The sequence below is a fragment of the Strongylocentrotus purpuratus genome, unplaced genomic scaffold (assembly GCF_000002235.5).
Source record: "Strongylocentrotus purpuratus isolate Spur 01 unplaced genomic scaffold, Spur_5.0 spur5_scaffold_16, whole genome shotgun sequence".
In the NCBI taxonomy this organism is placed as follows: domain Eukaryota; kingdom Metazoa; phylum Echinodermata; class Echinoidea; order Camarodonta; family Strongylocentrotidae; genus Strongylocentrotus; species Strongylocentrotus purpuratus.
This window is the reverse complement of record NW_022145601.1, coordinates 31,415,625-31,442,848: the sequence shown is the minus strand read 5'-3', so window position 1 is coordinate 31,442,848 and position 27,224 is coordinate 31,415,625. Positions and strand designations below refer to the sequence as shown.

The 27,224-nt window shown below is 37.4% G+C and overlaps 1 protein-coding gene across 3 annotated transcripts; it reads left to right on the top strand.

The window, feature by feature from the left end:
* The first annotated feature begins 913 nt into the window (after positions 1-913).
* LOC764499 (lysosomal amino acid transporter 1 homolog) lies at positions 914-25,789 on the top strand. Of its 3 annotated transcripts, none has more exons than XM_030987271.1 (9): positions 914-1,044; positions 1,586-1,754; positions 3,782-4,033; positions 4,845-4,974; positions 12,566-12,665; positions 13,296-13,540; positions 21,716-21,802; positions 23,102-23,272; positions 25,541-25,789. In XM_030987271.1, exons 3-9 carry the CDS (start codon positions 3,813-3,815, stop codon positions 25,658-25,660), a joined length of 1,074 nt encoding a protein of 357 aa, XP_030843131.1. In that variant the 5' UTR covers positions 914-1,044; positions 1,586-1,754; positions 3,782-3,812; the 3' UTR covers positions 25,661-25,789. The 3 variants fall into 3 exon arrangements, with proteins under 3 accessions (XP_030843131.1, XP_030843132.1, XP_030843133.1); XM_030987272.1 differs by lacking the exon at positions 914-1,044 and adding an exon at positions 1,070-1,146; XM_030987273.1 differs by lacking the exon at positions 914-1,044 and adding an exon at positions 1,169-1,314.
* The last annotated feature ends 1,435 nt before the right edge of the window (positions 25,790-27,224 follow it).

The following is a 27,224-nucleotide window of genomic DNA, read 5'->3' as shown; positions in this document are numbered from 1 at the left end:
CGGGGGGGGGGGGCACAAGTCAAAATAATTTCTGATGGTAGACAAACCAACAAAGAAAAAACAACAACCAAATTATCACATGTTAAAGGTTACTTTAAACAAAATTCTATTTCATTTTCCTTCTTTTAAAGTAGGTCAGTTCTTATCTGGGGGAGGGGGGGGGGGGGTACTCAGATTTGGTTTGGACGGGTGTGTGCCACTGAAGCCTCAAACTCCCTACCCATTCTGAAGGGGCAACGACAAATTTGAGAATTTTTAAAAACGGTCCTATGTTGAGGGATATTTTTGTTAAAAATGGAACGCATGTTTAGGGATTTTATTTAAATAGATAAAGTGACCCATTAGAGCGGCACACCCCTTATGTCTTAATATGTGAACCCCCCCCCCCCCCCGGGGTTCTTATTCGGTCTTTCACTTTTGAGACTGGACTAGTATCTAGTATGAGTCACTAGACATTTTTTATCATCGGCTAGAGCTGAAGATGCAGGACGACTTCTGCATTGTTCTTCGATTGTAGGCCTAATGATAAAATTGCTTAAATATGACATCCTGTATTATTTATAACATTTCAGTGATAATAGACAATATTTTGAAACCATACAAATAATAATAATAATTAAAATTGTTAAAAATTCAATTCATTTTGAAAGATTTTCTTGTTTTTAAAGATTTTAATGTTTAAAAATTTTAATTTAAAAACAATATTTTCTATATGAATATCATTGTTGAACATTATATATGTACTTTTCAACTGTATTTCTTCCATGCCCCAGAAGGGGCCGTTAAAGAAATAAAAAATCATTGTCAATTATTGTCACTAGACTAATTCGGTTTATGGAACGTAGACTACAACCGGCTTTTTGATCCCATGACCAAATCATGGTCACATGACATTGCTTTGATGACAACATTGCTGCAGGATTTGCATTGCGGCCAAGTACAGTATCTCCCCTCAGCTGATTGCATGCACTGCACAGCACACTGCACTGCATGCACACAAAAGTTCATCACAGTTCGGTATACCAGTCAACACTAAATTGACTGGTAAGATTGATATTATGAGTACTCTGCCTCGCCTCCGCGATCTAAAGAAGATTAGACTTTAATAGACAATGTCTCTGAGTCTGACGACCTTTGGATGAGTGGGTAAAAATAAAGATAATCGTGTGTCTATTGTTTTACTCCAAATCTTGTGACTGATCTGCGATAGCTGATGTCAGTGGATGAGGATGAACGGGTGTAGTTTGCGCTCTCAAAAGTGTACACAGGCGTGAATCGAGGCCGAGGGTTTATCACGAGTAGCCTAACGATAACGTAACGTTTGTTTAGTGTTTAGTGTACTACTACTAGATCTACTACTACTACTACTAGGAGTAGGAGATCGAGACTACTCACATTCATGCTCAGTCTCTGAAGTGAAGTTTATCTAGGAAGAAAAAAATTTAAACTAATCAAACTCAAAGGCAACGACAAGACAAGTCCGTGACGACTGGACTAGCTTAGACTAGACTCTAGATCAGTATTTTTGTTTTACAACAGTAGATCTAATTGTATGGTTACACTTAGTGACTTACACTTTATACAGAAAGAGAATGACGGAGATGCTATCAGGCTGAGTTGGAGACTCATCATTTCACAGATTCAGTAATGAATGCTATAGAAAAGGAAACTGAGATTAATCGAGTCTGAGAAGTGGCTGTCGGATCACTAGAGGCTAGAGCTGGTGGCCGTCTTGGAGACACTCAATAACAGGAGTAAGTCAGTCATGAGTAGACTATCTGGACATCAAAATACCTCAACAATTTTGTATTGATATAGAGTAAAGGAGCCGGTTTTCGGCCACTTAAGACAAAATCCTATTTTTTGGACCCTTTACTTCCTATTTATTATCATTTTTTGTTCAAATCATGAAGCAAATATTATTATTATTTACACAAAACAAGAATCCCAGAAAAAAAAATCACGAATTGCCATGACAATATTCATTTCAATTTTCACTGTTTCGGAGTCGGTTTTCGGCATAGCGTACCAGTTTTCGGCCGCATGTACAAAGTCAATAGGAAGCGCGCGCACGCTGATCTATAGCAGATATCCCACGCCGGAGCTCCCCGGAGCTCGCCAGGCCGAAAACTAGTACTGCGGTGATCGGATATTGGAATCTGAATTATACCCCATTCACAGTGGTTTTGAAATTTGTAGCGGCGTTGTAGCGGAGCGGCGACACCGCCATGACACCGCTACAAATGCATTCACAGTAGAAAAGTTATCCCGCTGCAGCAGCGGGGTAAATATCATGTACCCATTCACGCTGCAGCGGGTGATTTTTATTACCTCCCTAACAAACACGTGTATGCATGGCCCATGACCCGCGAGTGACCCCGATATGACCAGAGATACTTCAGCGCGGGGTTTTCGATTAAGGCAAGCTTGCAAAAGGTAAACATGTCAAGTTGCTTTTTGTATCCTCGATCATATTACTTTTTAAAAAACTAGCATTTTTATTGCTTCCAGTCAGAATATTTTAATTTTTTGAAGTGTGAAATATTTTTATTTGGATAATTATAATATCTACATAATAATAAAATCAATTTGAATCCACTGGTTACTTTATTTCTATTTCACTTTATGTTCCCCATTGCTGGAGAAAAGAGGTCAGTGATAGGTAAGTAAACAAATCACACGTGTTTGTCGCGGTGTTATAGCGGAGAGCCTTCACACTGAGTAAACACCGCGACAGCAGCGGGACTGTCCCGCTGCTGTAGCTAGGCGAGCCTAGCGATAGTTTGTCGCGGCGTTATCGCGAGGCGGTGTTATCCCGCGATAGTTTATAACGGGTCCGAGCCTTCACACTGAAGACAACACCGCGACAGCAGCGGGACAGTCCCGCTGCTGTCGCGGTGTTTGAGGCCACTGTGAATGGGGTATTAGACAGAGATATCGTGTGTGCGTTGCGATGTGCGGCTGCATTGATTTAATACATGCGATGAGATACTTTTGAGCTTGTGACTAGCACAAAATCGGGCTCTAAATCTGAAAAATACTTGAAATAAAGCTCATTTTATGGTACCCATATTTCTTACAGACACGCGTAAGATACTCGATTTTTCAGATTCGGGTAGCGGGACCGCCGATTACATCGCTAAAATGTGATATTTTAGGATATATTTTTCATTGCAAATGTGGTTCTTCAGTGACACTGGCATGGTATGGTATGTGTGGGATATGTGTTATGCTATTATGCGATGTATTTTAGAGGGATTTTACCTTGCATCCAACCAATCGGCCGTAAACTGGAGCTGGCCGATTACCGGCTAATTTCTCTACAATTTTTTTTAAAAATTTCTACTTTTTCATTGGTCAGTTTGGTTGAACATTGTTTTTTGTAGATTAACTTTAAACCCACAGGAATCCTGAAAGTTGGGGCTGTGTATCTCACTGACTTATTTAAAAAAAATGCAAAACAAACAAACAGATTTGTGAACAAGTTTTGAATAAAAAACTTGAAGCTTGAGTGACTAATAATGTAAAGAGTGTAGAAATGTGCCTGAGTATTCAATGCTAACGCAGAAGTTTATTCTTGAGCTCGGCTTATAATGAAAAATAAAAATTTCTAAAAATCACACCAAATTTACACTGACTGTTCAAGAATTCAAATATATGTAAGTGAAAAAGTTGGTAGAACTTGTGTAAAAGTCAAGAAAATAGGCCAATAGCAATCAGGAAATTGTGGTATCATGTAAATGTTGAGCACTAACCCATCAGAGTTCTTATCTCTTTTCAGATTGTTGTGGTGCAAATCAAAGTCGGAGAGGATGGCGGGCTACTCACCGATAAAGCTTCTTTCGATGCCGTATGGTTCACATGATCATGAGCTGTACAATTATGGTCAGAAACACTTCAACTGTTCTGTCGAGCCTTACTATGTTCCCTGGATCTGGACCTTGTTCGGGGAATGTGTGACAAATGCGGTGGAATATACAGGTTTCATTCTGGGTCTTATTCAGCTTCTTTGCTGGATCCTTGTAATGTTCCCGTAAGTATAATGATTGTCCTGAAGAAGGCCTGTTAACGAGAAGGTTGAGTGCTGGGAAGAGGTGAAAAATATTTGTGAGCGTTATCATTCTTATCATGCAAGTGTGGAAGAACATCAGAGAAGACATGTTCCCTGAAAAGCTGTAACAGCAAAAAAAATTCGGGACAGATTTTTATGCCACATGTTTGTGTAGTCCCATATACATCTTTCTGTGTACAGTGTTTGTAACTTTACCAAGACTTGGCCAAATGTCTTTCTTCTAATTTCGATGATTCCAGAACCTTGCAATGCACACAAATTCTAATATGCTAGATGATCAACCTTTTCTGTTTGATTCCACACCGTTTCTTTCACAATGCACTCCCATGACAAGAACTAAACTTTGCCAATAAAGTTAGCTGCCAATTATTAGTGGATAACTAGCAGGCAGCCTCTGAAAATGTTACGTTCATTACAACTGAAATAGTCGATATCTCTTTGACGGCACTTTTGTATTTTCTTTCTAATTGACCTCAATTGACTTAAATTATTTCTTGTATATGAGATAATACAAGACGCACACTTATAAATGATCATGCTAATATGTCTATGGTAATTAAAAATATTTAGAATATCATGTAACCACTCAGCTAATGCTATGGTCACAAACCGATGTGCGTCTTTTTACAAGTGCGTGTTTGCAGCTGCAGTCCGGTTGTGAGCCAACTGCTTCGATTCGCACTTTGAAAATCATAAAAATAACTGAATTCTAAATACACATACATGAATAGTGTGTACATACCTGTTTATCCTATTTTTTGTTTCAATTAAGGCAATTCTATGAGAACTTCAAGAGGGGTAAAATGGATGAGGCCATTGCTCCAGCTTTCTTGATTCTGTGGATGTTTGGTGATTTATCCAATCTAGTAGGATGTCTTCTAACTCATCAACTATTCACACAGGTAAACAAACTTATAGTCATCAGGCCTGATAAAAACCCGATTTAAATCGGTTTCCTGATTTTTTTTCTCCGGATTTCTTCCTGGTTTTTTTTTTCTCCCCTGATTTTTTTAATTTCTTTTTTTTTACCCTATTTTTTTCCTTTTTTTTTCCTTCCGATTTTATCCTGATTTTTCCCTTATTTTCTCTATTCTTCCCTATTTTCCCCTATTTTTCCCTATTTTCCCCTATTTTCCCCTATTTCTTCCCTATTTTCCCTATTTTCCCCAATTTTCCCCCAATTTTCTAACTCAAAAAGGGGGAGGGGGGGGGGGGGAATGCCATTTTTTTCTCCCAAATCCTCTTTCTTTTTTTGCTCAAGGGGGGCGTGGTTGAGGGGGAAAAAAACCCTTCTTTTTTTTAGTGCTCACTATCACCCCTGAGTCATGCCAAGCATTTTAACAGTTAACACTTTGATTTTGTTCTTAGCCTCTGCATGGTTGCTTGTTGCTTGTTTGCCACTCTTGCAATTTTGCACAAAACAATAGGCATACGATGATGGACGGTTTGCTGTGTACAACCTAATCTCTTTAATTGCAAAATTACTCCTTCCTGTCTTGATTAGCTCCATTCCAACCATTTGAACTAGTGTTGTAACCGGAAGTCAAAACCGATTTTAAAATATTTTATATTTTTATGCCTCCGCCACCGAAGGTGGTGCCGGAGGCATCATGTTTTCGGGTTGTCCGTCCGTACGTCCGTCCGTCCGTCCGTACGTCCGTCCGAGTTTGCGATGGTATGCTTGTGTGTTTAGTTTTACGTATGAGATATCCTTGTGTGTCAGTTTAGACTTGTGTGTCTAGCCACACAAGAAAACTATCAAATTCAGTGTCTAAGATGTCTGACATGTCATTTCTAATCAACTAAGATTTAGTCACACAAGAAAAGTTTCTCCCAAAAAAAGGCCCAAAATAAATGTCCAAATTTTAGAGAGGGGTTGTGTCCAAGTAGCCAAACGGAATAGTGCCATCTACAGTTGACATCCAGGTAGCTAGGTACTATGCGCATCTGCAGTACTTTGTGTGTGTGTGTGTGACTTGTAAGTGTGTAGTATTTGTAAGCAAAGTAGTAGGCAGTGTATGGCTCTGTGTGTGTGTGTGTCATGGGTGGATGGTTTTGTGTGTGCAGTGTATATAATACATGTAATGTTTTTTTGTGCCACACAAGCCTTAATTTTCTTGAATTGGACAGGGGGTAGACAATAATGTCGTTCTGCCACACTAGCCTTAATTTTCATGACTTGGACAGAGGTATATAATACATGTAATGTCTTTCTGCCACACAAGCCATAATTTTCTTGACTTGGACAGGGGAAGATAATAATGTCTTTCTGACACACAAGCCTTAATTTTCTTGACTTGGAGTGGGGTAGATAATAATGTCTTTCTGCCACACAAGCCTCTATTTTCTTGACTTGGACAGGGGTAGACAATAATGTCTTTCTGCCACACAAGCCTTAATTTTCATGACTTGGACTGGGGTAGATAATAATATGTGTTTCAACCACACAAGCCCTAATTTTCTTGACTTGGTCAGGGGTAGACAATAATGTGTTTCTGCCACACAAGCCTTAATTTTCTTGACTTGGACAGGGGTAGACAATAATGTCTTACTGCCACACAAGCCTTAATATCCATGACTTGGACAGAGGTATATAATACATGTAATGTCTTTCTGCCACACAAGCCCTAATTTTCTTGACGTAGACAGGGGTAGACAATAATGTCTTACTGCCACACAAGCCTTAGATTTCATGACTTGGACAGAGGTATATAATTCATGTAATGTTTTTCTGCCACACAAGCCTTAATTTTCATGACTTGGACAGAGGTATATAATACATGAAATGTTTTTCTGCCACACAAGCCTTAATTTTCTTGACTTGGACAGGGGTATATAATACATGTAATGTCTTACTGCCACACAAGCCTTAATTTTCATGACTTGGACAGAGGTATATAATACATGTAATGTTTTTTTTATGCCACACAAGCCTTAATTTTCTTGACTTGGACAGGGGTAGATAATACTTGTTATGTCTTTCTGCCACACAAGCCCATTATTTTCTTGACTTGGACTGGGGTAGATAATAATGTGTTTCTGCCACACAAGCCTTAATTTTCTTGACTTGGACAGGGGTAGACGATAATGTCGTTCTGCCACACAAGCCTTAATTTTCTTGACTTGGACAGGGAAAGATAATAATGTCTTTCTGCCACACAAGCCTTAATTTTCTTGACTTGGACAGGGGAAGATAATAATGTCTTTCTGACACACAAGCCTTAATTTTCTTGACTTGGACTGGAGTAGATAATAATGTCTTTCTGCCACACAAGCCTTAATTTTCATGAATTGGACAGAGGTATATAACACTTGTTATGTCTTTCTGCCACACAAGCCCATTATTTTCTTGACTTGGACTGGGGTAGATAATAATACCTTTCTGCCACACAAGCCCTAATTTTCTTGACTTGGACAGTGGTACAGGTATATAATACATGTAATGTTTTTATGCCACACAAGCCTTAATTTTCTTGACTTGGACTGGGGTAGACAATAATGTTTTTCTGCCACACAAGCCTTAATTTTCTTGACTTGGACTGGGGTAGATGACAATATCTTTCTGACACACAAGCCTTAATTTTCATGACTTGGACAGAGGTATATAATACATGTTATGTTTTTTTTTATGCCACACAAGCCCTAATTTTCTGGACTTGGACAGGGGTAGACATTAATGTCTTTCTGCCACACAAGCCTTAATTTTCATGACTTGGACAGAGGTATATAATACATGTAATGTTTTTTTTATGCCACAGAAGCCTTAATTTTCTTGACTTGGACAGGGGTAGATAATAATGTCTTTCTGCCACACAAGCCTTAATTTTCTTGACTTGGACAGAGGTATATAATACATGTAATGTCTTTCTGCCACACAAGCCTTAATTTTCTTGACTTGGACAGAGGTATATAATACATGTAATGTGTTTCTGCCACACAAGCCTTAATTTTCTTGACTTGGACAGAGGTATATAATACATGTAATGTGTTTCTGCCACACAAGCCTTAATTTTCTTGACTTGGACAGGGGTATATAATACATGTAATGTATTACTGCCACACAAGCCTTAATTTTCATGACTTGGACAGAGGTATATAATACATGTAATGTTTTTCTGCCACACAAGCCTTAATTTTCTTGACTTGGACAGAGGTATATAATACACGTAATGTTTTACTGCCACACAAGCCTTAATATTCTTGACTTGGACAGAGGTATATAATACATGTAATGTTTTTTATGCCACACAAGCCTTAATTTTCTTGACTTGGACAGAGGTATATAATACATGTAATGTTTTTTATGCCACACAAGCCTTAATTTTCTTGACTTGGACAGAGGTATATAATACATGTAATGTCTTTCTGCCACACAAGCCTTAATTTTCTTGACTTGGACAGAGGTATATAATACATGTAATGTTTTTTATGCCACACAAGCCTTAATATCCATGACTTGGACAGAGGTATATAATACATGTAATGTCTTTCTGCCACACAAGCCCTAATTTTCTTGACTTAAACAGGGGTAGACAATAATGTCTTACTGCCACACAAGCCTTAATTTTCGTGACTTGGACAGAGGTATATAATACATGTAATGTTTTTCTGCCACACAAGCCTTAATTTTCTTGACTTGGACAGGGGTATACAATACATGTAATGTCTTACTGCCACACAAGCCTTAATTTTCATGACTTGGACAGAGGTATATAATACATGTAATGTTTTTCTGCCACACAAGCCTTAATTTTCTTGACTTGGACAGGGGTATATAATACATGTAATGTCTTACTGCCACACAAGCCTTAATTTTCATGACTTGGACAGAGGTATATAATACATGTAATGTTTTTTTTATGCCACAGAAGCCTTAATTTTCTTGACTTGGACAGGGATAGATAATAATGTCTTACTGCCACACAAGCCTTAATTTTCTTGACTTAGACAGAGGTATATAATACACGTAATGTCTTACTGCCACACAAGCCTTAATTTTCTTGACTTGGACAGAGGTATATAATACATGTAATGTTTTTTATGCCACACAAGCCTTAATTTTCTTGACTTGGACAGAGGTATATAATACATGTAATGTTTTTTATGCCACACAAGCCTTAATTTTCTTGACTTGGACAGCGGTATATAATAATGTCTTTCTGCCATGACAAGCTCCTTGGCTTTTCATTGGTTCCTCCACAGCATTGGAATATTATTGCATTACCTGTATTATATGTGTGTGATGTTTCTATTCAATGAGGAAAAAAGATAAATCAATTTTTTGGTCATTCAAAAGTCACAAATAAATAGTTGTATATTTTTTGGACATCAAGTTTTTTAGGCACACAAGCCTTAATTTTCTTGTCTTGGACAGGGTAGCTGATTGTCTTTTCTGCCACACAAGCCTCAATTTTCACGACTTAGGCGGGTAAATGATGTGTTTTTGCGGGACACAAGCCTTAATTTTCCTGACTTGGATTAAAGTTGGATAGAGGTAGACAATAATGTCTTTTGGGCATACAAGCCTTAATTTTAATTTTAAAAACCATTCTCAACACATATTGTATTAAAAAACACACAAGATTCATTTTCATTTAATTTTAGACAAACACACAAGAAGTTGGGAATTAAGACACACAAGTAGTCTTTAGAAGGAAAAAATGAAAAGACACACAAGATACCCCTTTTTTTCAGTCACACAAGACAAAAATCTCACAAGCATACTGTCGTGAGTAGTACCGTCCGTCCGTCCGTACGTCCGTCCCGTTTGACCGTTATCACAATATCTCAAGAACCATTTAAGATTTAAACTTAAGACTCGGGAATAGTATTTATCACCATAGGAAGACGATCTGATTAGATTTTGGAGTACGTAGGTCAAAGGTCACAGGTCACAGAGGTCAACTTATGAAATTCCTTGTATTGAGTTTGTTAGCGCGATATCTCAAGAACCATTTGAGATTTAAACTTCAAACTTAAGGATAGTATGTATCACCATAGGAAGACGATCTGATTAGATTTTGGAGCACGTATGTCAAAGGTCAAGGGTCACAGAGGTCAACTTATGAAATTCCATACATTGAGATTGTTATCATGATATCTCAAGAACCACTGGAGATTTAAACTTCAAACTTAGTGATAGTGTGTATCACTATAGGAAAACAATCTGATTAGATTTTGGAGCACGTATGTCAAAGGTCAAGGGTCACAGAGGTCAACTTATGAAATTCCATACATTGAGATTGTTATCGTGATATCTCAAGTACCACTGGAGATTTAAACTTCAAACTTAGTGATAGTGTGTATCACTATAGGAAAACAATCTGATTAGATTTTGGAGCACGTAGGTCAAAGGTCAAGGGTCACAGAGGTCAACTTATAGAATTCCATACATTGAGATTGTTATCATGATATCTCAAGAACCACTGGAGATGTAAAAACTTCAAACTTAAAGATAAACTCCAGTACTGGTAAAAAAAAATTAATTAATTCTCACAGAATCAAACAAAACTTACACTGAATGTTCAAGATTACAAATAAATGACATGTGCCAAACAATTTTGGAAGAAAATGTATACTGGCTGAGTAATGAGCATAGAAAGACAAGGAAACCAAGGTAGTACCATCCCCGACACCATGTGTGTTGTCCCATATATAGCTTTCTATGTGAGTGTTTGTTACTTTACCAAGACTCGGTCAAATTTATTATGATTTTGATGACTCCAGAACCTTGCAGTGCACACCAATACTTACATGCTACATGATCAACTGTTTCTGATCCTTTCACACCTTTTCTTTCACAATGCAATCGCATTACCAGTACTAAAGTTTATCTTTAATGATAGTGTGTATCACCATAGGAAGACAATCTGATTAGATTTTGGAGCACGTAGGTCAAAGGTCAAAGGCCACAGCGCACATTATGAATGCAAAAACAGCTTGTGATCGCGTTATCTCAAGAACCGATTGATGGATTCATGCCAAAATTAGGTCATGTTTGTTACTTGCAGAGCCAATGAACTGAGTAGATTCTTGGTTCATAAGGTCAAAGGTCAAAGGTCATGGGCCCATTATGTATGCAAAAATAGCTTGTGAACGCATTCTCATTAGAACTGACAGATGGATTACTATTTAACTCAGAACATCTTGCAGAGCCAATGAACTGAGTAGATTTTATGGTCATGAGGTCAAAAATCAAAGGGTCATATATGTATATGAGAAATTGCTTGTAATTACAATATTCTGAGAACCTGTCAATGGATTACCATTAAACGTGAATTCTATTTTTTTTTTCTGTTTTGGTTTGTAAAATTGCTCTATAACGGAGGCATCATTTTCGACTGCGCGCAGTCGAATTCCATCTAGTTTAATATTTTTTAAATAAATGGCATCAGAGAAGTTTTGTGCATGTATTTCAAGGCTGGGAACATAGTTTTATTAGTCAACTTCTCAATCTACAATCTTGAAATTGATTGTTATCATGTAGATTGTTGCTCTGCAATTCAACAGTCAGGGCTTACTTATGATGACTACCGGTATAATGTTGGCAAAACTTGATTTATTAGCTTCATAAACAAATTGAAACCCAGTCATTATTCCAAAGCATGCTGGACAGTAAAGGCTCCGTGTTTGTTCAGTGATTTTGTTTCTAATTATGTACATTTTGGATTTTCCAATATTAATAAAAAAAAAAAATTGTTACTGGTATTAAAAAAACAAACAAAAAAAAAACAGGAAAACAAAACCGTCCAATTGAGAACGGATAGTGCCATGGACGTTTGGATACCGGATGGTTAAACGTTTGACCACAGCACTAATTTGAACACTGGTATAGATTAATCTTCCACTGGGAACAGGTAAAATATTGAAGCATTCTTTATCTTATCTTTCCCATGATAAATTCAATGTGGCACAGGAAGATTATTTGTGTAGTATATAATAGTGAATGGATTTCCACTTGGCAGTCTTCAGGTCACTTTTCTGGTTCAGGCTTCATAATTGTTATGGGTCTTTACCATGTATTGATTTCTTTTCAGGTTAAATGAGTAAACCATCTTGTATCCTTGTTTTAATGAGTCTTAATAATACTTGTGAATACAGATTATAACAATAATTCTTCGATTGAAATCGGTCAAATAAGAAATGTAAAGTGAAAATCTTAAGGAGCCACAGTTTGATATTTAGTCCTTAAAAATTGATCACTTAATCACAATGATATATATGTAATTTTAAAGTTATTTGTACTGAGGTACTGAGATTAGGAGTCTTAGTGAAATTTATCATAACTTTTTTTTCTTCATGTCGAAGTACATGTATAGACATAAATGATTTTTCTATAACCTGTCAGCGATCTTCTGTCGTACATTTTGGAACAAATTCAGGAAGGATTCAAATGCTTTCATATCCATATCAAATATCAAATAGTCTAATCATTGTTATGTATGTTTTTTCTCTATCTTAGATTTTTTCTTCTCTTGATCTTCTGTTTTTCAGCTAGCGACTGCCGTTTACTACCTATTTATGGATGCCCTTATCATTTCACAGTTCACCTATTACTACTTCAAGAATAAGAAGAACAAGGTCTATGTTGTCGGTAAGGAAGAGAGTTTGTAATTGGTTTTAGATTTTAAATGGAAAAGCACCTTTTTAAAGAAATTACTGAAGTGTTGGTTGCCTGGGCCCCTTCGTAACTGCAATGATACTGGGAGACTACAGCTAAGAACGTGTGAAGTACACATCTACTTTCATTTGATGTGCTGGCCTGGATTCAAGTTATGATATAAGGAAACAAACATACAAACTTGTACAGATCACAACATTTTTTACAAACATATATTTATTTATATCCTTTTTCATGGGAGACAAAACAAGTTCCCACTGTTGGAGTTTATGCTGATTGATGAACTTGCAAAAATATATGCATGACTTCTCTTGCATGTTTTGAACGTGCTGTATTGCGTGCAACGCAAATTTAAGAACCTGCGAATATGTTTTGGGGTCGGTCAGCACAAAAAATTAATCACTAAAAAATAACAGCGTTTACAGTACGCAATTGAAAGATATGAAAATTTCATGATGATAGGCCTAGCCTGAGAGATTTAATGGCATAATAGTTAATGGCAGATAATCATTCTAAAAATGAGTCATAGTAATAATTTTTTTAACGTAAATGTTATTCCAAACATCTTCAATTTTTCTTGCATTTAAACTTCTCCACCAATAGACTCTTCACAAGAAAACCCTGCTGTCCAAACCAGAGATCAGGACCATTCCCACATCATCTACTGCTGTACCTTCCTCCTCTCTACCTCACTGCTTGTCTCATTACCATGGCAACAAGGTCAAAGTTCATCTCCTCTAAGGTCAAGTGGTACTGGCAGGTCTCTTCTGTCCGTCGTCGACTCTAATACTAGTAATACCACCGAGCCACCATGCTTATTGTACTACAAGGGGAATTGTGTTTTCTTTGTGAGTATAATTTTAAGATATTATTATATGTTATTTTCTAATAAGGGAGTTTACAGATACAATCTGCGCATAGGCAGATAAAGGTCATTTGTACCAAACTGGTAAAACCCACAGAGATGAATACTGGATATGCGCTCATGAAAGTTATGTAACATTATTCATTTATGCACCAACGGTACATTCTATGATACACAGGTGGAAGTATTCTTTTCAAGAGGCCAAACAAAAGGTATTCATGAAGCACATCTAGGACTTTGGCAGTTATCATTCCAAGATGCTCAAAGTGGAACTTCTCCATGTGTAAAAGATCTGTGGATATTTGGGGTCATTTGTACCATGTGCTATCTGTAAACTCCCTTATTGATTTGAAAGCGTATTAACCCACAGCTTACTAGGACCAGATTGCTCCTGTATTAGAACTAGGGAAAATAGAGAAACGAATGAAACATAAGAGAGTTAGGGAGAAACTAAGTATTAGGCATATTGGTGAATGGTGACCTGTACAGGCAACAGCTTTTGAACTGATTTATGAATTATAGAATATATGCCATCACTCTGTGATTATGGAAATAACTAAAAAACAGTGTTTAGAATCAGTATTTGAAATAAAATGAACGTGGGAAAAGTGGAAAACTAATCAAAATCCTTCAGATGCTCTCACATGATCTTTAGTTAAATTACGAGGAAACCAGTGGGAGATTCTTTGTCTACTCCGGTCAAACGACAGGAAGCAACATGTGTCATTTCCCTGACAGTATTTCCCTTTCCCCATGAGGAAAAATCAGCTGATGGCAAAAATGTTTGAAAAGTTCATTGCATTGTCCATTGTGCTTGGTATAATCTTGCAGGCCTTGTACAAAAAGTTGTGGAGATCGTAATATCAATTGTATAATGTAAACATTAATTATATTTTTTACTATAAATTTTCATTTGAAGTACATCAAGTTAAGATGTGTCATTATCCTGGGCCAGTATTATAACGACTTGATATCAATCGCAACTTAGTTGCGCTTGATATCAATCGAAACTACCTACATAGTAAATACTGTAAGAGATGGGAGACTGCAAGCTTGCTATTGATTTGGATCGATCGCAACTCTTTATAAGATAGGGCCCTGGGCCCGTATTCAATAAACTTCTTAAGCATGAAATTTAAGTACTTTTTCTTAAATTTTGGCTAAGAAAAAATCTTGGCCAAAATTCGTATTCTATAACAGCAATGGGGACTTAAGAAATTTGCCTTAAGATTAAGAAGGATTCTTAGATTTTATCTAAGAAAAAGGACTTAAGTAGCATGTCGTATTCTAATACAATCGAGATATCTAAGATAAGTAAGAAATCTACCCTATATTTAAGCATACTACGAGGATGCTTAAATGGGGCTTTGGCACCGGCAGCTCAGTGATGCTGCAAGCAACCGCTTCGGGTTTCGATCAAATGGAATAAAAACAATGCATGCAGCGCGAGCGCAGGTTATCAGTTGACCTATATAACAACGTAAGCTTCGCGTAATACAGCGTCGACGGCGCAGCGCGCAGGAGCGCCATAGGCTCTGTGTACTGTACTTGTACACAACTAGTAGTAGCATACATGCATAACACTAAATCATGACATGGCTGTCGTATATATTAAAAGAAACCGTCTCTTACTTTATTAGTCTTTGGCGCTAAAGTATGGAAACAGGGAATAATGTGCAATCGGCATTATATTAGGTGAGACAAAATTTGTTATAGTATGAGTCTGATAAAGGTTACATCTAGCCATTTGATTAATTTTAGGCCATCATAACAGGAGACGATGTAAAACAATGAAAGGGTAGCTCCAAATCCAATGCTAGCGCTGGTCGGCCGGCTAGCGACGGCGCTCCCTTCATACTCGCAGACCCTGCGGCTGCGACATAATAAGTAAGCCCGGTTGGGCTCCTCGGAGTTGTTTGACAGAAAAGTATAAAAAGCCTACAGTGGATGTTAGATCTAGCCTCAGGTGGTCTTGACTAGACTGTTTTAGTGTCAGTTGGTCAATCCCGAAATAATTATGTGAGCATCGTTCCTCCCTTACGCTCTCCCATACATGTTAGTGTATAATTTTTGTGCGGTGCGATTTTTATTTTAACACGCAAATTACATAGGCAAATCGAGTTGCAATTAATTCGCTCGAGTCGACCACATCAACTTTCCAACATGACGTCATCGGGTCTAAGAATTTGTCTTATCTTTCGTCTTAGCTAAGACAAACTGCTTTACGTGTTTAGAATACGGCTAAGGCAACTTTCTTAACCTAGACAAATTCTTAGACATTTTCTTAGACTTAAGAAAAATGTCTTAGAAGTTTATTGAATACGGGCCCTGATATTCACATTTTCCCCTATGAATTACCAGTTTAACCAGGTGGTGGAAGACATGCTTATAATAAAACCTTTGGGGTGATATTCTGAAAAATATGTTTTTTTCTTATAGTAAGAGGTACGTCATGTGTCATACATGTAGCAGATCTAAATTAGGTCAAGTTAATTGGATATACATCGCTGTGCTGAGTGTGCTGCATATATGGTGTATATGAGTACAAGGTGTACAGTTCTTAGAGACAACTGCAATAATAGGTGTTTATTCTGCACAATTTCAATTTGCTTTGAAATAACCATTGAACACCCTCTTCACTAGCACATAAAATAGTTTAGTTTTCTATGTACCACCATGTCCTGCAACGGGGCTACTGTATACACGTATATAGTGTTTTCTGTGTACATGTGTTTTATTGATTATTCAAAGGCTTTTGATAAAGTAAGACATTCAGAACTTTTTGAAGAGCTGAGAAAGCTTGATATATATAGGAAAGATCTAAGACTGCTACAAAGTCTATATTGGAATCAGTTTGCATGCATCAGGGTAGAAGGAGAGTGTAGTGAATATATCAACATCAGACGGGGAGTCAGACAGGGTTGTGTTATGTCGCCAGACCTGTTCAATATGTATAGTGAAATCATTCTAAGAGAATTGGAAGATGAAAATGGGATACAAGTGGGTGGTCATTCAATCACAAATATTAGATATGCTGATGACACTGTTTTATTTTCTGAATCAGAGAAAGATCTCCAAAGACTCCTGAATGTAGTTGTAAAAGAAAGTGAGAGAATGGGACTAGGGATCAACTATACCAAGACAAAATGCCTGGTGGTATCCAAGAAGAGCAGTCCAAAATGTAACTTGAAACTGAAAGAACAGACTATTAAACAAGTCTCCTCATTTAACTACCTCGGCAGCATGATTACCGAAGATGCCAGATGCGAGACAGAGATCAAGAGAAGGATAGCTCTCGCTAAATCTGCATTTTCAAAGTTAGGCAAAATTCTGACAAATCGAACATTGTGTATGAGGACCAGAATAAGGGTATTGAATTGTTACATCTACCCAGTACTTATGTATGGTAGTGAAACATGGACTTTAGCCTCTGATACTAAAAAGCGTTTGGAAAGTTGCGAAATGTGGTTTCTAAGAAGAATGATGAAAATCCCCTGGACTGACAAAGTTAGTAATGAGGAAGTTCTTACACGAGCTGGAGTGCAAAGGAAAATGATACGTGAGATGTTGATTAGGCAGTTGAAGTTCATGGGTCACATTACACGTAAAGAAGGCTTAGAGAACCTTGCTTTGACAGGGAAAATTGTGGGAAGAAGGAGTAGGGGAAGAAGGAGGATACTTTGGATGGACAGTCTGCAGAAATTGTTGGAAGAGAGAGGAGTGAAAGAACTGGGAGTGGTACTAATACAGAAGGCTAGGAGCCGAGGGTTGTGGAACAGCATGATCGCCAAAGTCAAACGATATGGCACTTAGAGAGAGAGTGTTTTCTGTACAGAGCCATGGCAACATAAAATTTAATTATCAGTATACTATGTGTGCATGTAGCTGTGTCTCATCAAAATGAAGAAATCACAGATTATTAACAGGGATTAACTTTTCGACCCATCTATAAAGTGAATCTAAATTAAAATGATTAATATCTGTATATAGATGTTTAACAGTTGAAGTCATACACTGTACATGCATCCCACGTGTTTATGAATCTCAATATTTGACACCGTCCCTTCCTTATTTCCTCACTACTGTGACTGCGGTCTGCCCCATATCTGTACATTGCCTTTCAATGCCTTGATGACACTCCTACAATGTACTGTATATCCTGTGCTATTACTGTACATGTATAGGGGCCCGAGTGCTCTGTGCATACACACAATAGAGACCAAGGTCATGTACATAGCTCCTATAAACATGAAGCCTAACAATAGATGTTGATATTGGTTTGTCACATGAAGTTTTATAAACCAGCAATTTCGATTGTGATGTCACAGGGAAATTTGTAAATCATGTGGCTTGCGTAATCCTATCACTGCTGAAGACTATTCAAGCAACCCAAGAGTTCATGCTGCGTATAATTTTTGGACAAAGAAGAGCATTTCTTCATTCATCAAATAAAACAGCGGGTCATGTGTATTGGCGTATATGAAATTGTATTTAGATCAGACTAACAGTTGAAATAGGCCTATAAATATGATTGAAAATGTATCTCGTGAAATATGTTTCTGGATACATATTTGTAAACTTGATGGCCTTTAAAGGTACTATGTCCCTTTTGCAGCCAACCTCAAATGCTGTAGAACTTTGCAGGAATTATGAATATGTCATGTATGTCCTATCTCTGAAATTTAAACGTTAGCAGCGTCCTCATATTCAAATTATGCAAGGAAAACCGTTTACTTGCTAGACTTCACTGTCAGACACTACTGAGTGACTGACTGGCTTTTTTTCTTCTTTGGTAATAACATACATGAAAAGAGTTGTAAAGGGTACATGAGTATTTGTCTACATCAATAACCCACTTTTTGTGATGGCCAAGATTAAACTGATTGAATCTTTGCGCAGCATAAAACGTATGACCATTCGGTACAATTGTCTGAAAATCAAGACTATTACTTTTGGGCTCTATAGCCCTAAAGTCGATTTTACAACTAATAGTCGTTATTTTCCCACTTGAAGACATTTTCAAGCCCCACCTTTTTTAGGGAAGTTCTAAATTAGTATTATCTTTCAAATGCAGTTGGAATTTAACTTTTTCATTTTTTTGGCCTGCAAATGGGACATAGTCCCTTTAATGTTTAACAAAGCAGCATTCAAATACAATCACCTACCCATATTCTTCCAAAGGTTTAGAATACGATAAGCTATATAATTATGGAAAACACAATTATTTGAATCATTTACCATTAAATAAAGATCTCCCTTTTGTTAAGCATTTGGGGTGTGTGCAATAATGATAATAATAATATTTAGCTTTTATATAGCGCTTAATACAATGTCTCTAAGCGCTTTACAAATATACTATTACCCCAGTCATTGGATTCGGTCCTTGCCCGCACACACTGTGTGCACAATCTCCACTCCCTGGGGAGCATTCCAGTCGGGCGTTATTTGATGCTCACAAGCTGTTTGACCAACAATGACGGTCGCATCCTACCGGGTACCCATTTAACACCTGGGTGGAGAGTAGCAAGTGCAGGTTGATATCTTGCCAAAGGAAATTAGTGCTGTGTCAGAATTTGAACCCTCGACCTTCGCATCTCCAGTCAAGTGCCTTAAACCACTCGACCACGACACTCCCATTATACCAGTCATTATTACACATACATGTACAATCCCTTTTCCCCCAGGGAATAAAATTTGACTCTTTTTCTTCGATCGAGTTAAATATTGTTAGCATGTATTGCTTTTGCTCCGTGCAACATGTCACTCCACTGATAAAGAATCAGCATGCAACATCGTTACAACATTACATGCTGAGCATGATATTTAATCATGCGCCCTTATGATCAAGAGCTGCATGCAAATGCTGGCTTCAATCTCAATCGCTGTAATGTGACAATAAACTACCACCAAAACTAACTTTAAACAAAGATCTGTATACTGTATGATATACAAAAATACGTTGAGAGTCTTACGTTTTTAAAATACAAATTACATTCTAAACTTGGATCATCTTTCATTTTGACTTGCCAAATTTTGCTTTTAGACTAGCCGAGACACTGTTGAAATTGCCATGGCACTTGTTGTTTTATTTCTTGCATCATCATTGGAATTTGCTAAGTAAATTGATCTTTTTGATCCTTTAACTTTCACTGTAGTTTAATTTTTTAATGTATAATAATAATAATAATAATATTGACTTTCTTTCATGGTATATCAGTCTTTATCAGATATATATTGCAATCAGGTCGCAAATACATCTGATATACCACTCAATGGCAGCCAATATTATATATAAATGTGGGGTAACAGGAAGTTCCAAAGTCAAAGGTTACCAAAATAATGTGAAATGTTTCAATGAGTTTGTATATTTGATATTAGTTTTCATATCCAGACATGGCCTAAATGTCTATTTAATTTGTAGAAGAAGCATGTAGAATACAAACATCGTGGTACCTGTATAGATTGCATTAAATGTACAGGCACCATTACATTAAAATAAAAATCTGTACATACTCATGCTATGTAGGTAAGCAGATAAACTAATCAGCCAAATACTCTTTTTTCTTAGTTCTAAGAGAAGGCTGGATTGATTAATGGTTCAAGGTGGATTGTTAATTACATTCTTTTGACTTCCTGAAGCACATCCTCTTTACAAAATCATTCACTTGAATTCAGAAAGTAAAATGTGTCATGTGATAACATGTACCGTATTTGGTTTCACTATACCATTACTAGTGTACTTCAGTGAAAGTGATCATTAAAGGGCATCAGAGTTCTGGTAGTGAAGGAAAATAAATTCTTAGAGAGTCAATAGACCACTATTAACCCTGGCGAGTTATTTTCAGACCATAGTTTAGGCTTTTTTTGGGACAAAATAGCTCATTCTAGGCCGTCTGATCAATTCTAACTGGCATCCCTGTATTAAACATATTAAAATGTTATAAGCATAATTTTTAAACATAGGTTGTTGGTCAAGAACCTAAAGCTTGCCTGAGGCTTGCCTGACATAGCAACAAGTAATGTATGCATGCTGGATTCCAAATATTGTAGTGCATTAATTAATAAGAGGCTAATTACATTTGTACATGTAAATACATGTACAATGTAACTCTTCACTAGGTCTCCAGGAAAGAAACATTCATAAATTTAAATATGTTAGTAAACGGTTCTATTGAAATGTACATGTACACTGAATGTTCAAGTTTACAAATGAATGATATCTACTCAAGGATTTGGCCGAAAAACAATGAGAGTCGCACCATATCATATATCATGCTGTTGGCATGATAAATGATTCAGAATTACTTCCAGCCACTTTCTAATTTCTATCAATTTAATGACATTACCAGATCTGGGACTAGCTTTAAAGGGATCCGGTAACTTTGTCTCAGATCCTTAAACATAATCCTTGATTTAGCTCATGATACAATCATAATTATAAACCTTAAGGTCATTCAGGAATCCCATGACTTTTACAAGCTAATCGCCTGTCTGATTATCAAGATATTTATGATTGAAAATCAAAATTTCATTTTGGGTTTTCCCAACGGTTTTCATAACACTACAGTCTATCGGGGGAAATGAGTATGGTAAAACCAGTCACTCAAAGATTGTTGATTTCTTGAGGCACTTCATGATCATTTTGAAGTGCACTTTTTTTAGGGCTTCAATATTACACTACTGTATATCACAGACGATGATAACACGTAGGGCCAAGCATCTCAGATTTAACAAATGTTGTTAAACGATGCCTTTAAGAAGATTTGTGAAACTGAAACATTATTTTATTGAATTATTTTAATGTATCCGACAATCCAGCAATAAAAGTAGCTCTTTATAGCCACTTTAGATCTCAGAACATACAGAAAGTGAATGTTAATTTGTGTGAAGTATGTGTATCTCAACTATCTCCACTTTAACAGTGAAGTACATGTAGGTAGTTGTAATTGCACATGTACATGTATGTTCACACAGTGCCGGATCCAGGAAATTCTAACCGGGGGGGGGGGGGGGGGGGGGGGGGGGGGGGGGGGGGGGCAAAAAATTGCATGGGGTGAAATATATGAAAAATGAAGAAGCGCCAGCTGTGAGGTGTCAATCAAGGTCACGTATTGTTGAATAACACCTTTTTTCTGTGTTTCTTCCACTCTCCTTTCAGGATTCATTGGATATATTTGGATATGTGTGTGGCTGTTTATCAGGTGTATTCTATGTGGGATCTAGGATACCTCAACTTATACAAAATGTAAGTAAAACGCCTTGTACATGCTGTAGCCTACACATATTGACTGGATATACCATTGGTGTAGTGAAGTATCATTTGTTATGACTTCCGGTACATTAGACAAGTGGTATAATGATGTTGAAATAAACACTTAGAAAATTGCAATGTCGTGTGATATGATATTGCAAAGCATTGGATTACAAGTATGTATCAAAGAAATTGTCTTACAGTATTCAATTAATTGAAGATATTGAAGCAGTTTCCTGTCACTGGCAATTGGGGAACTCCTCGGTAATTTATTTTTGGCTCAAAAAGGAAGAACAAGATCTACATGTCGAGGCCATGCAGTATATTGTTGGAAGTACAATGTATGTAGAGAAAAGCTCATACTTCACCCTACATACTTTAAAGTGACTCAGTAATATTGCCTCAGCTAGATTCTGAAATAAAATCCTGGATTTAGCTCATGCTGCACTCATAATCATAAACTTTTAGGTCAGTCAGGAATCTCATGACTTTTGCAAGCCGGTCGCCTGTTTGATTATCAAGATGTTTAAGATTAATTGTCAATCAAAATTTTTTTTCGTTTTCCTAACGGTTTTTATAACACTACAGTCTATTGGGGGGAATGAGTATAGTAAAACCGGTCAGTCAAAGATTTTTAATTTTTTGAGGCACTTCATGATCATTTTGAAGCACAATTTTTTTAGGGCCTCAATATTACACCATATCACAGACGATGATTACACATAGGGCCGTGCATCTCAGATTTGATATTGTTAAACGATGCCTTTAAAGGCAGGGTATTCTCCTGACACTACTTCAGATTTACGTATACACTGCCATCTGCTTCTCTCAATGTCCTGACGTGTCAATAGCCATGTCCCACAATGCATCACCAACTGATGACACATGCGTGATTATGCTCGGGTAGAGGGACCAGAAATCGCTTTATTTACGCCTTCACCTAAAGATGGCACAATTGAAAGTACATTCCAGTCGTTGGTAGCGATGTCTGTAAAATACCCTCCCTGTAGGCGTAAGGCCTAAAAAAAAAAAAAGGATACTGTATTGCCCTTAAGGTGCCAAAACATGGGTCGGGTGGTCCTAAATCTAAATTATTTTTTTTACCATGTCTTTGGGCTGATGTTTCTCAGTTTTCAATGCTTTGATACATTTTTTTCTCTAAAAAATGGTAATAAAGAAGAAAGTTTTTGAAAAGCTGACCGTAGAGTTCAAGATTTTGGGGACAGTCTTTTTTTTTTAGGCCTAATACTTGAGCATGTTTACCTTATTATCTTCATTTGTTTTCTTCTGCAGTATCGAAGACAGTCCGTAGAGGGCGTATCTATCTTAATGTTCATCTTGACGGTGACAGGTAACGTCTTCTACGGCGCATCGGTCCTCATGGAGGATACATCTACAGTGTTTCTCATCAGGCATTTACCATGGCTTGTCGGCAGTCTTGGGACGCTCTTCTTCGATTGCATCGTATCCTTTTATATTTGATTCATGATTTATTTTACCTAACAGATAACAAAGCAAGTATTTACTGTAGTACATACAGGTAAGCATCATGGTGGATTTATGGCATGTGATAATTTACAATAGTTGTGGTAAAGAGGATTTGTATCTTTTCAAAGAGCTTTTGCGCGGGACCCCCTAGTCACTGATAAAAATGGTTGTAGGTTGTTAGTTGAACACCCCTGATTTTCAATTGTTTTACAAACATTCTTCATATCTTCTGTACTTTAATGCAATAGAAGTAATTGCCAATATTTCTTTTTGGTCAATATTTATAGTTGTCAATATATACAGTTGTAGATATTGGTATTGAAATCTGCCATTAACTTTGTCTAATGAAGAACATATAACTTAAATAATGTACATTAATGGCCACATTGTTTATTTCTTATAGATGTTTTAACACTATACAACATCTGCAAACTGGAATGTAGCCTTAGCTTCTTAACAGTACGTCAGATATTAGATTCCTTTGCAAATGCCTCTTTAATGACAAACATGAGATGTACACTGTAGGTTACACACATAGGTTACACACAGATCAGCAGCACATGTTATGGCTAGCTAATTCGTCGCTGTTTTCACGAAGTGACGGTAGTGAAAAAAAAAATGCATTCACTTTGCGTTACGATTTTCCTCACTACCGTCACTTCGTGAAAACAAGGACGAATTGATCATCCCCAATACAATAGTTGATATCTTGTGCACGTAGGCCCTGGTCATGTGCTTCGTGTACAAGCAGGGAGAGAAAAAGAGAGATTAGAGTACTCAGAAGTTGTCAAATTAGGTTCTTATCAGTGCACTAGTACTTGACCCCTGGATCATTGCCTAAGTTATCATGATACTGTTGATTATCCCATTGTGTGCCACAAGGGTTAATATGGACAACCATATTTAGAATTAAAAAAAAAAAAATTGCCAAAGTTTGAAGACAAATGTTTCCAATGGAATGTATTTCACAATGCATTATCGGGTTACTACCCTTTCATGCCAATTTCAATGAGTTCTTGTTCTTGTATAGCGCCCATACATGTATCTGTCAGACTTCACACTCCTGGCGCTGGGCGATTATTACCCTTGCTTTGGCATTCCATATTTTTTAATTCAATATTTCAATAATTTTCTTTGCTTCAGAGCCCTAAAACAATTTACCAGATGCATGAAAATTAAGCTTAAAAATGTCCGCAAGTACTGCGTCCATTTTTGTTGCATGACCATAAAGTATATGATGCTAGGAATTAAAAAAAGAAAAAATAAATAAATGATAATATTCCACTTTTATATAGAGCTTAATACATCAACGATGTATCTAAGCGCTTTACAGATATATTATTACCCCGGTCATGGGATTCAGGCTTACCTGCACACAATGTATGCACATTCACCACTCTCTGGGGAGCATTCCAGCCAGGCGTCATTTTACAAGCGCACACTTGCTAATGCAACCACTTTTATTTTCGCATCCTCCCGGGTACCCATTTAACACCTGGGTTGAGAGTGGTAAATGTAGATTAACGTCTTGCGAAAGGACATTATTGCCGTGGCGGGACTCGAACCCCATACCTTGTGATCTGCAGTCGGTGACTTATCCACTAGACCACAACACCTCCACAACACCTCACCAACAATATAAGGAAGGAAATATAATTGCAAACTTTAAGAGGAGGCGCGATAGCTCAGTTGGTAGAGCAGTGGTCTCGTAATCCGGTGACCCAGGTTCGAAACAAAGTCGATGCGCTAGTGCCCTTTGGTAAGGCATTAATCCTCATTAATGCCGGAGTGTTGGCTCAGTCAGTAGAGCGTCCGCCTCACAACCGGGAGGTCGTGGGTTCGAACTCTGGCCGCGTCATACCAAAAGACGTTAAAAGATGGGAGTTGTTGCTACCTTGTTTGGCGTCCAACAATAAAGGATAGAGCAACGTCGATCTGGCGCTGCTCAGTGGCTGCCGGGCTCACGATCAATTGGGCAAAAAGAATTTCTGTTTCGGTTTAATAAAATTTGGAGTGGACTATTAGGCTATTATCATTATTACCAGGTCCCTCAGAGAGGACCTAAAGCCATCGGCCGTCTGGTTGCTTACTTACAAGCATTTATGCTTTCTTAGCAGTCAGGTAAAATAATCACCTTCACCAAGAGGAGGAGTTGATTCTTAATACTTTATCAAAGCTTATGCTAATCTTAAAGTTGACGTCTTTGAACCGTTCATTGAAATTCCTTTACTGCCCCCATATCAGATGCTGACCCAGTTTGCCCGTTTCAGATACTGCCGATCAGAGAGGCTTCGATCAGCTCATGAAGACGAGGATAGGAAAAAGCTGCTCAATGGAGTGAATGGAGCGAATGGATCGTTATGAGGAAGATCCTGACAGCTAGCCTGCTCAGTGCCACGCTGAGAAGCAGAAGGGTGTTAAAGAATATCCTTTTAAAGTCTGTCTGCACTAGTTTAGCCAGGGGGATTATACCTCCCTGCAACGTCACTGACAGGTGGTTATCTCATCAAATCAGCTCTCAATTAACATAATAAAAGGGAATAATGGAGGACCAGTGGTCACCGATTAGGCATTGTTTGCTATATAGAGGGCGCAAGTAGCTCCTGGCTCCTACTCTTCATTTGCAGTGACTGAGAAGGAAGAAGGATTTTGAGGTTTCAGTGACACAAAGACGTAACTCCACATTTTGCCAAAATGTTCAGAAAAATGTGGGCTTTCCAGGAAACACAAAGACTTAACTCCACCCAACACCCCATTGAAGTCAATGGCTAGTGAAACATATACTTAACTCCTTAAGGCCCAAGTGGTCAGTGACACATAAACCACTTTTTTCTCAAAATGGCCAAAATGGAGTTACGTCTTTGTGTCACTGACCCCTCGATATCAAGTATACGAATTACCAAACAATGTTTTGGTTCCTATTGTATTGTTGTTGATCCTCTTTTTCTTATGTTAGTTGAGAGCTGAGTTGATGAGATAGCCATCTGTCAGTGACCTTCCTGGATGGTCTAATCCCTTCTGGCCCAGTAGTATTGCAGTCTTTAAAGTAAATGATTTGTGTTCTCAATGATATAAGCTTTCCTTTCATGTATAATTTGCCCATTTTGTGATATTTCTTTGCACAGCTACTTAAGCACAATGGTTCAATATAGTTATATGTATTAGTGGAGTAAAATGAATATGGGAATATGTGTTGTGGTACACTTTTACCAGGACTACATGTATGTGGGTGCTGATGCAATATAAGAGAAGTGCATTTGCAATAAATGCTGTTTAAGAAGGAAAAGAGAGAAAGAGAGAGAGAGAGAGAGAAAGGAAGAGAGAGAGAGAAAGAGAGACAGGAAGGGAGATTTTGTCATAAGGTAGGGTTGTCTTTAAACATCATTCCAGCTTTTTAATGTATAATAATGAAAAAGTATATATCCATAATGTTATCTTATTTGGTAAAAATATTATTCACAAGTTCACATATTTATCCTTTATTTATGGGTCTCACAGTGAGGAAAATTGGAGTATGTAACCGGCCATAGGAAAAATGTAGGAAGGGGGAATGGGGGGGGGGGGGATTCTGATAAATAGGGAGAGAGTGAAAGAGAGGAAAGGAGTGAGACGTAAGAGAAATATACAGAGAGAGAGAGAGAGAGAGAGAGAGAAAGAAAGAAAGAGAGAGAGAGAGAGAGAGAAAGAGTTGGAGGTGGGGGGGGGGGGGATTTCTACGATTTTGTAAAGCTTTCCTATATTTATATCTTACTGTATAAAGGTCGTACATAAACAACTTATGAGGTTCGCAGGGAAATGTGTGTGAAGACAATGCAGTATTGATAAGAAAATCCCTGCTTCCTGTATATAATGGTTGGATTTGTTGTTGGGTAAATTGATTTGGAAAATTTTGCCTGTTTTGAATTTCTTGATAGAATAATATATACAA

Coding starts and splice junctions, on each gene's coding strand:
- LOC764499 (XM_030987271.1), top strand. CDS start 3,813: ATGGCGGGCTACTCACCGATAAAGCTTCTTTCGATGCCGTATGGTTCA. Junction 4,034..4,844: donor TGGATCCTTGTAATGTTCCC/GTAAGTATAATG, acceptor GTTTCAATTAAG/GCAATTCTATGAGAACTTCA. Junction 21,803..23,101: donor TACCTCAACTTATACAAAAT/GTAAGTAAAACG, acceptor TTTCTTCTGCAG/TATCGAAGACAGTCCGTAGA.